The 12,621-nt window shown below is 40.9% G+C and overlaps 1 protein-coding gene across 7 annotated transcripts in view; it reads right to left on the bottom strand.

Moving 5' to 3' along the window:
- Positions 1-12,621, bottom strand: part of stau2 (staufen double-stranded RNA binding protein 2) — a 339,148-nt gene that overhangs the window by 165,451 nt on the left and 161,076 nt on the right. For 6 of the 7 annotated variants that reach the window (XM_067980462.1, XM_067980461.1, XM_067980465.1 and 3 more), the window contains one exon: positions 2,034-2,141. The exons of the other annotated variant lie outside the window; for it this stretch is intronic. In XM_067980462.1, the coding sequence (XP_067836563.1) occupies positions 2,034-2,141 (108 nt within the window). The remainder of the gene's footprint in view (positions 1-2,033; positions 2,142-12,621) is intronic. 7 annotated transcript variants of the gene reach the window in all.

The raw sequence follows: 12,621 nt of genomic DNA on the forward strand, positions 1-12,621 counted from the left end.
CGTGTTCAAGAGCCTTGAGATGTTTTTCTATGTTAAAGGGGCTATATAAATACAAGTTGTTACTGTTGTTGTGTGTGTGAAAAATTTACATTTCTATAATGCTCCTCATATACAGAAAGACATCTTAAAGAGCATTACAGCATAGTGTAAATTAATGGGAGGAAAGCAGGACAGAAAATGGAAAGCAGTTAAGTTAGGCTGTGAGCCAAAAGCCTGATTGAAGAGAAGAGTTTTTAGGGGGCTTTTAAAAGCAAAGAAGAAAGTGGGGGGGGATTTGGGAAGGTAGCTCCATGGAGCAGGGTCAAATTTAGCAAATTACAGTTTCACTTTTTGGTGACCATGTTTTACTCAATGAATGTTGCATTTCGCACAATATTTTCCACAGTCTTTCACAGAGGTTGGTGCAGTCATGCTGATCCAACTATGGAGACATTTAATTTGTTTTTGATGCAGGCATTTTGTTGCATGGGTCAGTGTTGAAGACACAGTCCAACTGGACATACACTCTATGCAGAGAGTAAAATTCCAATAAATGCCGTAGCTCCTTGTATGTTAATGCTCTTTCTTTTCTGCTCCATTTGTGCTTTATGTGGCCCGTAGAAAGCATATGATTGGTTACTAGTATTACTATATGACCTAAAGGGCATAGTCTAATATGATATTTTCAAAAGTATTTTCACTGAATGGTGATTAGCGTTGACACCTTGGTCTCCTGAGAAACTTGAAAAAGAAACACAAATTCGACTGGCCACATAAATTAACAGTTTAACTGATATTCAAATGTCGAATTAGCAAAACCTACTTCTGATGACAGACTGGAGATTTTGTCCTACACTTTGCCAATGAAAGATGCAATATATAATGCAAATAACTTTTATCTACAGAAAATGTATGATTGCTAAATTTGCTGATGACACAATGGTAGATAGGAAAGTAAGTTGTGAAGAGGACATAAGGAATCTGCAAAGGGATATAGATAGGTTAAGTGAGTGGGCAGAAATTTGGCAGATGGAGTATAATGTGGGAAAATGTGAACTTGTTTACATTGGCAGGAGGAATAGAAAAGTAGTATATTATTTAAATGGGAGAGATTGCAGAACTCTGAGGGATCTGGGTGTCCTCGTACATGAATCACAAAAAGTTAGTATGCAGGTACAGCAAGTGATTAAGAAGGCAAATGGAATGTTGTCATTTACTGCAAGGGGAATGGAATATAAAAGTAGAGATGTTTTGCTACAATTGTACAGGGTATTGGTGAGACCACATCTAGAACACTGTGTGCAGTTTTGGTCTCCTTATTTAATAAAGGACATAATTACTTTGGAGGCGGTTCAGAGAGGGTTCACTCGACTGATTCCTGGGATGAGGGGGTTATCTTATGAGGAAAGGTTGGACAAGTTGGACCAGTATACATTGGAGTTTAGAAGAATGAGAGGTGATCTTATTGAAACATATAAGATCCTGAGGGGACTAGAAGGGGTAGATGCTGAGAGGATATTTTGCCTTGTGGGAGAGACTAGAATTAGGAGCCACAGTTTAAAAATAAGGGGTCTCCCATTTAAGACGGAGATGAGGAGAAATTTTTTTCTCTCAGAGGGTCGTGAGTCTGTGGAACTCCCTTCCCCAGAGAGTGGTGGAGGCAGGTCATTGAATATTTTTAAGGCTAAGTTAGATAGATTCCTGATTAACAAGGGAGTCAAATGTTATAGTAGGTAGATGGGAAGGTAGGGTTGAGGTCACAATCAGATCAATCATGATCTTATCAAATGGCAGAGCAGGCTCGAGGGGCTGAATGGCCTACTGCTGCTCTTAATTCGTATATTCGTATGTTGTTCGTAAAATGGAAGTGGCACAATGGCACGTGTCCTAGAGTTTTGCACGATATATCGATTTGCAACATCATGATGGCATTTTCATGTATGCACTCAGCACACAGTTTCCCCAGAATCTATCAAGCTAGACTATGCTCTTACAGTGTTTGAAGGATATAGAATAAATTATTTTTTTCCTTATTCCCAAAAGCAAACACCTACCTCAAAATTGACAGGCAGGTTGCGCTTCAAAGCAATCTCAAACACCAAGCTGATTTCAGACTTGTTGACATCTGCATCTTCGTCTCCTTCATTTGAAATTTCTTCACTCTTTGAAGTACAAGAGAAGGAATTTTATCTTCGTTATATAATGGCTGCGGCCTCTAGTGCACTTTGATGGCACCAATGTAATACTATTTTCTTAAAGGACCTTCATGAGCTGCAATGCAAAGTTTCATACTACTGCCACCACTGACATCCAATTAAATTTCAGTTATAAAAAAAATCAATTAAAGTAAAAAAACACAAACATCCAAGTTATTAATACATGGAAAAATACCTGAGAATTCCATAGAAATGATAATAAAATTGCACCTTCTCTATCTATCTAACGCACATGGCTCCATTAGTAGAACCATCTTCTGCCTATGTGTCAGAAATTGTTGGATTTGAGTTCCTAATCTAGGCTAGCACTCCAGTGCAGTACTGAGGGAGCGCTGTATTGTTAGTAGTGCTATTATTTGGATAAGACATTAAACTAAATCTGAATGTCTGTTCCAATGGTTCAATGCAATGTTAACCATCCCATGGCACTATTTAAAGAGGAGCAGGGAGTTCTCCTGTTGTCCTGGCCAACATTCCTCCCTCAATCAATACATCCAAAACAACCTCATATAAACTGGTCAATCGTCTCAAGATTGCCATGTTTGCCAATACTTAAACAGTTGAAAGTAATTTTGAGATATGATGTGATAAGGCAATGCATAACTGCAAGTCCATTTTTAAAATTTCACCATCTATAATACTCATTTTATTCCTGACACGACCAACTCTTCACACTAGAATTGAATGCCAGCAACACAACTAAGCTAAAGCCAGAGGTACACAACGATCTGCAGCCTCTGCAACTTTACACATAAATAGAAGGTAGGCCTGTCAATTTATTCACTATTTCTCATTTATAACAATTCTAAAATTCTGCAGTCCACCTGGACTCATGCCTTTTTTTTTGCCAGGTGTCCTGCTTCCAGAATTTCTTCTATGGCCTCTCAGGTTATCTGCTGGGAGAGGCACTGTCCAGGCTCGTCTGCCTCCTCCAATTTTCCCTTTTCCCTCCAAGAAAACACTACAGATTCCATTTGGCATCTCCACGCTTAGCACAGTATAGATCAGGAACTGAGTGGAGAAGGGAATCAAACCTATATTCTCCAACCCCATGGCACAGAGTATCAGGACCCCAATACTCAGGGCCATGATCCCAAACCAAATTAAAACTATAACAACTAAAATTAGTTAGCTACTGCAGAAGTGCCGAGGAGATGATCCATCTCGGTCTCCTCCTGATATCCCCACCATCACAGAGGCCAGTCTTCAGCCAATTCGATTCACTCCGCGTGATATCAAGAAACGGCTGAGTGCACTGGATACAACAAAGGCTATGGACCCCGACAACACCCCGGCTGTAGTGCTGAAGACTTGTGCTCCAGAACTAGCTGCGCCTCTAGCCAAACTGTTCCAGTACAGCTACAACACTGGCATCTACCCGACAATGTGGAAAATTGCCCAGGTATGTCCTGTCCACAAAAAACAGGACAAATCCAATCCGGCCAATTACCACCCCATCAGTCTACTCTCAATCATCAGCAAAGTGATGGAAAGTGTCATTGACAGTGCTATCAAGCGGCACTTACTCATCAATAATCTGCTCACCGATGCTTGGTTTCTGCCAGGACTACTCGGCTCCAGATCTCATTACAGCCTTGGTCCAAACATGGACAAAAGAGCTGAATTCCAGAGGTGAGGTGAGAGTGACTGCCCTTGACATCAAGGCAGCATTTGACCGAATGTGGCACCAAGGAGCCTCGGTAAAATTAAAGTCAATGGGAATCAGGGGGAAAACTCTCCAGTGGCTGGAGTCATACCTAGCACAAAGGAAGATGGCAGTGGTTGTTGGAGGTCAATCATCTCAGCCCCAGGACATTGCTGCAGGAGTTCCTCAGGGCAGTGTCCTAGGCCAACCATCTTCAGCTGCTTCATAAATGACCTTCCCTCCATCATAAGGTCAGAAATGGGGATGTTCGCTGACGATCGCAACCCCTCAGATAATGAAACAGTCCGTGCCCGCATGCAGCAAGACCTGGACAACATCCAGGCTTGGGCTCATAAGTGGCAAGTAACATTCGCGCCAGATAATTGCCAGGCAATGAACATCTCCAACAAGAGAAAGTCTAACCACCTCCCCTTGACATTCAATATCATTACCATTGCTGAATCCCCCACCATCAACATCCTGGGGGTCACCATTGACCAGAAACTTAACTGGACCAGCCATATAAATACTGTGGCTACAAGAGCAGGTCAGAGGCTGGGTATTCTGTGACGAGTGACTCACCTCCTGACTCCCCAAAGCCTTTCCACCATCTGCAAGGCACAAGTCAGGAGTGCGATGGAATACTCTCCACTTGCCTGGATGAGTGCAGCTCCAACAACACTCAAGAAGCTCGACACCATCCAGGACAAAGCAGCCCGCTTGATTGGTACCCCATCCACCACCCTAAACATTCACTCCCTCCACCACCGGCACACTGTGGCTGCAATGTGTACCATCGACAGGATGCACTGCAGTAACTCATCAAGGCTTCTTCAACAGCACCTCCCAAACCCACCACCTCTACCACCTAGAAGGACAAGGGCAGCAGGCACATGGGAGCAACACCACCTGTACGTTCCCCTCCAAGTCAAACACCATCCCGACTTGGAAATATATCGCCGTTCCTTCATCGTCGCTGGGTCAAAATCCTGGAACTCCCTACCTAACAGCACTGTGGGGGACCCTTCACCACACCGACTGCAGCGGTTCAAGAAGTGGCTCACCACCTCCTTCTCAAGGGCAATTAGGGATGGGTAACAAATGCTGGCCTTGCCAGCAACGCCCACATCCCATGAACGAATAAAAAAAAACTACAGCACTGTACAAGTCCTAGTGCAAAACACTGAATCAACTTGTGAACCTGACTGGACATATCACCAAATGGAACTCAGCATAAAATGATATTTAAACAACTTGAGGACGCAAAAGACAAAATGCTGTCACTCATGTGTAATACAGTTGAATCCAATCATGTGACACAACAGTTGCACAATAAGTGGACCTAATCCATTTAGATTGATCTATATAAGTCACTGCAACTGCTGCTAACACAACCATTTAAAAAAAAAGATATCTATTCTACATACGGTCAACTTCATTACTTTTCAAACTCACAATCCAATCAGGCACAAGACACAATTACATTTTTATGGTATAAGAATATTCGTGAGTTCTAGAAATAATCATTCAGGATTGTTGTCCATGATCACTATCCAGTGATTCCTGTTGGAAAGTGCACAAGTAGATGTCAAGTAAAAGGAAGATAAGTTTCGGCTTAATGTCCCCCCCTCCGCCCCCCCGTATAATCAAATAGTCTGTTGACATTCAAAATATAGGATCACACATGAAGAATGGCTGGCTGGGCAAGCTACGTGGCGGAGGAAGTGGGGGGGCTGCCGATAACTGTGGAATTGTTCGTCAGCAAGAGTCAGCGCCTTAAGAAGAGGAGAAAATTGAAAGAAAAAAATAACACTTTAAAGAATGCTGTATACACGATTTTCCTCTGGGCTGATTATAACAGTAATTGGTTTTCTAATTTTCCTCGAGAGCTAAAAGGAAAATTTCCATGTTAATGTTCGCCAAGAAAACAGCAGGTAGTAATTTCCGCAGTAATTTCAGGCAGTAAGTAAGCTAATTTCATCAACATATAGCTTGAGTAGAGTGCAGGTGAGAAAGAAAAGGGGGACAAGGGAATTTGGTGGCATGTCAGTCAAACAACTGACCTCTCTCCATCTCTGAGCTGAATGCTTCCTTCAGCAGGACGATAAAGAAATTACATATGCAACCTATTTTTCTATCTTTGATTTTACCTTTATAAGAATTAACTATAATAATTTTAAACTTTTAAACACAACTATTTTTCAACTCTTCTCCAAAATGTCTTCAACCACCTAATTTAGGCGACATATAATTAAATATGGCACCAAGTCCCCTTTGGCTGAATATTAGTCCTGAAGAATGTTGAAACTTCTTTCAAAAGGAAGATAACCATCTAGTCATAAGATGAGCAATGTGAACAAAAATGTAAATGTAGCAGTCAGAATAACACTTTGTATTTTTTTAAGATAACTTGAACAGATTATATAAAGTTCTTGATGGGATTAAGGCAATGCTATTATAAGATGAATACCTCTCTTAGAATACACAGCACATTGTGTTACCAACTGACAGAACAATTAACAAAAGCAAATGATATATCAGAAGTGCTTATCAAATCACCGTTATGCTCAGTCCAGTGATCTCAAACATAATTTAAAATATAGAGATCGAGAATAAGTACAATGATATATTTTGTATTTCCACTAAACTCAGGAGTAAATGTAACTTTCTACCCATATAAGCACTCTTGTACTTATAGAACAATGGATTAACAATGCAATACTTGGAGTGAACATTCAGAATGATTTGAAATGCATGTAGTCCAAATTTAAGAGGACCAAAAAAAAAATTGATTAGATTGACAGGGAAAGAACTGCCAGAGATGGATAACTGTCCCATGAGATGCCAAGCTACCTTATGCAAACCCTGAGTTTGTCAGTAAAATCCAGTTGTCCAAATTTTCTCTCAGTTTCTGAGTTTTGGAAACAGAGAATCTAAGAAAAATCATGACAGCTGGATTTTATCAAAAAAAAAGTCTCTATGTTGAACATGGCAAGTTGGTTTCCTTGCACCGTACAGACCAAGGAATTAGCTTTCACAGATAAGTACCCTCGATATATCACTCACTACATCAACAGGGAAAATCAGACAAATGGAAAGATCCAATTTGAAAATAAAATTCTAAAAACAACTCCATGTGTAGCAAACCATCAGCAAAACGTAACCTAAGAATCAACTATCTATCATTTATTAAATATGAATAGACTGTCACCTGATGCAGTGAATGTAGACTTGTTTGAAGTACTTGAAAATGAAATGGACAGGTTCCTGATTCTATGAGGAGTACTGAGACATAGGTCAAGCGCAAAAACAAAAGGAAGATGAAAATTATTTGAACAGGACTGTGATCTTAAACAACAGGGCGAGTTAGATGGCTTTTTGTTGTTCCTAACTGATGGCCTCATGCTATTAGTTAGCTGACAACATAGAAAAACATATTTGGTACAGTTAAACGTTTCCAGGTGCTTGTCCCTTCTGGACAATGCAGTTTTCTGTTTCCTGTTAAGAACATAAGTACATAAGAAATAGGAGCAAGAGTAGGCAATATGGCCCCGTGAGCCTGCTTCTCCATTCAATAAGATTATGGCTGATCTTTGACCTTAACTCCACTTTCCTGCCCGATCCCCATATCCCTTGATTATAATTTTCGTACAATTCCCCTTGACTCAGAGAAGGGATCGAACCCACATCTCGAGCGTTATAAACACCACACTCCAACCAACTGAACTAAGCGGCCGTTCCTCACTTGTCTCCACACCGGCTGTTCCTCAACATTTTTTTGTTTGGTTTTGTTAAATAAAATGTAATCTTGCTACAAGTAGTTTTTTTGCTTTTGGGAGAGTGATATGATTTTAAGACAAAAGACACGAGGGATAAACTGGCTTTCTGGTTTTTGGCATTTGTTGTTTATAATTAATCTTTTTTTAGTTCCACCAAATTGAGTTTCCCCCCATGTTTTTTCTTGGTCAAAAAATAAGTAAAATTGACATTGTGAAATGTTTTTCCTATCAGCCGTGGTGGTAATCACGGATGCCATGCAACTGAAAAGAGAGGGATTGATTTAAAAAAACAGGCAACAGCAACTCCAAGGGGGGACCTTCAACTGACGGCCCTCTGATTCTCGCCTGAAAAACTACTAAATCAGCGTCACCAACTGAATGGCTGTTTTCAACCTTTAAATAAAATTAGTGGAGCCACATGAGTTTGGCACTCAGGGTGCATTTGCATTACAACTGTAGCTTCAGTGTGAAGTGGTTTCTCTTCACACTGACAATGCAGTTCATAGTATCATAGTAGATACAGCATAGGATTAAGCCATTTGGCCCATTGTGCCCGTGTCGGCTCTTTGAAAGAGCCATCCAGTTAGACCCATTCCTCTGCACTTTCTCCATAACCCTTCAAATTTCTCCTTTTCAAATGTTTATCCAATTCTTTTTGAAAGTTACTATTGAATCTGCTTCCACCACCCTTTCTGGCAGTGCATTCCAGATCATTACAAATCGCTGCATAAAAATATTTCTCCTCATTTCCCCTCTGGTTCTTTTGCCAATTATTTTAAATCTGTGTCCTCTGATTACCGACCCTCCTGCAACTGGAAACAGTTTGTCCCTCTTAACTTTATCAAAACACTTCATGATTTTGAACACCTCCCCTTAACATTCTCTGCTTTAAGAAGAAAAATCCCAGCTTCTCTAAGTTTTCCACATGACTGAAGTCCCTGATCCCTGGTACCATTCTAGTAAGTTGCACCGTCTCCAAAGCCTTGACATCCTTCCTAAAGTATGGTGCCGGAATTGGACACAATACTCCAGCTGAGGCCTAACCGGTGATTCATAAATGTTTACCATAACTTCCTTGCTTTTGTACTCTAAGCCTCTGTTTATAAAGTCAAAGATCCCGTATGCCTTATTAACTTGTCCTACCACCTTCAAAGATTTTTGTAGGTGCACTCCGAGGTATCTCTGTTCCTGTTATGGTGTAAATACAGCTTGAATTTGGAGTTGGCCCAACCTGACACCAGAGCAAAGCAAAGTAAAATTCCTGGAGGTGTGAGTCCTGCTTCGCTTCAGAGTCAGCTCAGGCATTAACACCCGATTTACAATGCACAGGTTTAGCAAAGCTGAAACTACTTTGCACCAACTCTAAATTTGTATTGTGAATGCACCTCAAAAGGCAGAGCAGGCTGATGTACCAATTTGGCACAAAACTGTACTGTGAGAGTTCTCTCATACAGTTCCTCATGCCTCTCACCCCTGATCTTGGGCGGAGTATAAGTAGATGAGACCTCTAAAGGAGGCTAGGCGAATCAGAGGACAAATCACCCAGCTACCCTTGTGTAGTTCTTACAAAGCAGCATTACAAAGTTTGGTGAGCAAGTTAACTGCCAGTCCATTCTGCTGGGAAATTATGCATAGACAAAAATGACAATAAAAAGAGGGGGAGAGTGGGTAAATGTAACATATGATGTGTTGCTAAGCTATAAGACCAAGAAAATATTTGGTACAATTACTAATCTGTGCAAAATTGGCTGATTTCATCCAAGGTGGCAGCAGGGGCACTGTTAATTGTCTTCAGTGTTCCTAGGCTAGGAATGAAAAAAACTGCCAGGAGGCCCATGATCTACACAGCATGTTGGTAAGGTAACTAGGGATGAACAAATTCTAGATCTGTTTTCAGCAGTGACCCTAGAACTGTATCAAACCTCCATTTGGGGGAACACCTGGCCAGCTCTGATCATAGGTTTAATCTTATTGGCCAATCCAATGTTGCAGCCAATCTAATGCTGGTCCCAGATTTTAAGAAGGCTAACTTTACAAAAATGGCTGAAGATCTGGCAAAAGTTGACTGGGCAACCCTACAAGTTAGACAATCAAGTACTGAGGACAAATGGGTTCTATTTAAAACCATTCTCAAATAGAACGAAGCTAAGTATGTCCCAATGGTTAAAAGGGCTCATGGTAAAACAAAACCATTGACAAGGAATGTACAGAGGCAAATTCGAACAAAACAGAAGGCATTCTACACACTTAAGGCATTTAACTCACAGGAGAACAGGGAAATGTATCGCATGCAATTAAGGAAGACAAAAACAGCCATAAGATTAGCCAAAAGATGTCTGCAAAAGACGATGGTGTGTAATTGTGGCAGTAATAGCAAAAGCTTTTTTTTTTTAGCTATGTCCATAGTCAGAAGATCATAAAAGACTGTGTAGGGCCACTAAAGGATACTGTAAGCCAGATATAAACTCATTCTCAGGTTATGGTAGAGTTGCTAAATGCCTATTTTGTATCAGTCTATACTCCTGTAGACGATGCTTATGTTCTAGATGAGGGATGCTTAGTATTGAATACCATTAGTAATATTAAAATAGATAATAATGTCATCATGGATAGGTTAGGAAAGCTCAAAATTCATAGGGCTCCAGGTCTGGATAATATTCATCCAAGGGTGATTAAAGACTTGGGACAGAAGCTCTGTGAGCCCCTTGCCTGTATCTTTAATAGTTCAATAGAGTCAGGGATAGTTCCCTTACACTGGAAGCCAGCTCATGTAGTTCCTATTTTCAAAAAAGGGGACAAATCAGAGCCGGGGAACTACAGGCCTATCAGCCTAACATCCATTATTGGGAAGATGCTAGAAGGGATCGTAAGAGATGCCCTTTATGAACATTGGGAAAGGGAAGGAGCCATTAGAAATACACAACGTGGCTTCTGAAAAAATAGGTCGTGCCTAAGTTTTTTCAGGAAGTCACTCGAGTAGTGGATGAGGGTAATCCGGTAGGCATTGTCTCCCTGGACTTCCAGAAAACCTTTGATAAGGTACCTCACACTAGGTTACTTCACAAGATAGAATCTTGTGGTATCAGTACACAATTGAAACACTGGATTAGGAATTGGCTCCAAGCCCACAGCCAAAAAGTTGTAGTTAATGGATGTGCTTGGAGACATGTTACTAGTGGTGTTCCCCAGGGATCGGTCCTAGGCCCTCTACTCTTCACAGTCTTTATTAATGGCCCAGAGAGTGGTGATGCGAGTATGGTAAGTGAGTTTGCAGATGATACCAAAATCTGTGCAAGGGTTATGATGGTAGAGGAGTGCAATCAAATCCAAAAAGATTTGGATGTGCGAGGGGAGTGGCCCACATGTTGGCAAATGGCGTTTAATTTAGATAAATGTAGTGTTATGCATGTTGGTAGGACCAACACAGAATACATGTATCATTTGCAGGGAACAACACTGAAAGAGGTTGAGCGACAAAAAGATCTTGGTGTTTTTGTGCACAGATCATTAAAGGTTCATGACCAATGTAGAGAAACAGTAGCTAAAGCTAACAAAGTATTGGGTTGAATTAATAGAATCATTCAGTATAAATCAATGGACACCATTTTGACACTATACAAGCCGCTGGTCAGACCATATCTAGAGTACTGTGCCCAGTGTTGGTCCCCCCACATGGTGTGTGATAAAGTGGCCTTGGGAAAGGTCCAGAGGAGAGCTACAGGAATGATTCCTAGCTTAAAGAACCACAGCTACTCAGATAGGCTCAAGGACCTTGGTCTATTAACTTCAGAGCAGCATAAACTTGGAGATGACCTGATGGAGGGTCCATAAAATAATTAAAGGACTGGATAGCATCCCCAATGATAGATTATTCCAGTTTAAAAGATTGGGAAGGACCAGGGGACACAAGTTTAAACTATGGACGAGTAGAAATCGACTGGATGTTAGGCGGTTCTTCTTTTCCCAGAGAATTGTGAACCTCTGGAATACGTTGCCGGCTGGCGTGGTGGGTGCTGACCCTCTGCATGTCTTCAAGAGCAGAGGAGAAAGCACTGAGGAGATCAAAATAAAGGAATAAGAGGGGTAAAGAAAGAGTATGAAAATAGATTAGCAGCCAGCATAAAAGGGATCCCAAAAGTATTTTATAAACTTATAAATAGTAAAAAGGTAGTCAAAGGAAGGGTGGGACTGATTAGGGACAAAAAAGATCTTCTTGTGGAGGCAGAGAGCATGGCTGAGGTACTAAATGAATAGGATAAAAATAAAGAGGAAGTGCTTAAAAGATTGGCAGTACTCAAAATAGAAAAGTCACCCTATCCAGATGGGTGCATCCTAGGTTACCAAGGGAAGTAAGGGTGGAAATTGCGGAGGCTCTGGCCACAATCTTCCAATCCTCCTTTGATATGGGGACGGTGTGGAGGACTGGAGAATTGTAAATGTCACACCCCTGTTCAAAAAAGGGGAGAGGGATAAACCCAGCAATTACAGGCCTGTCAGTCTAACGTCGGTGGTGGGGAAACTTTTAAGAGTCAATAATCCAGGACAAAATTAATTGGCACTTGGAAAAGTATGGGTTAATAAATGAAAGTCAGCACAGGTTTGTTAAAGAAAAATCATGTTTGACTAACTTCATTGAGTTCTTTGATGAACTAACAGAGAGGGTTGATGAGGGTAGTGCGGTTGGTGTTGTGTAAATGGACTTTCAAAAGGCATCTGATAAAGTACCACATAATAGACTTGTTAACAAAATTAAAGCCTATGGGATTAAAGGGACAGTGGCAGCGTGGATAGAAAATTGGCTAGGGAACAGAAAGCAGAGAGTAGTGGTGAACGGTTGTTTTTCAAACTGGAGGAAAGTATACAATGGTGTTTCCCAGGGGTCAGTATTAGGACCACTGCTCTTTTTGATATATATTAATGAGCTGGACTTGGGTATAGAGGGTATAATTTCAAAGTTTGCAGATGACACGAAATTTGGAAATATAATGAACAATGTGGAGGA

Source organism: Heptranchias perlo, chromosome 3 (assembly GCF_035084215.1).
Source record: "Heptranchias perlo isolate sHepPer1 chromosome 3, sHepPer1.hap1, whole genome shotgun sequence".
Lineage (NCBI taxonomy): Eukaryota > Metazoa > Chordata > Chondrichthyes > Hexanchiformes > Hexanchidae > Heptranchias > Heptranchias perlo.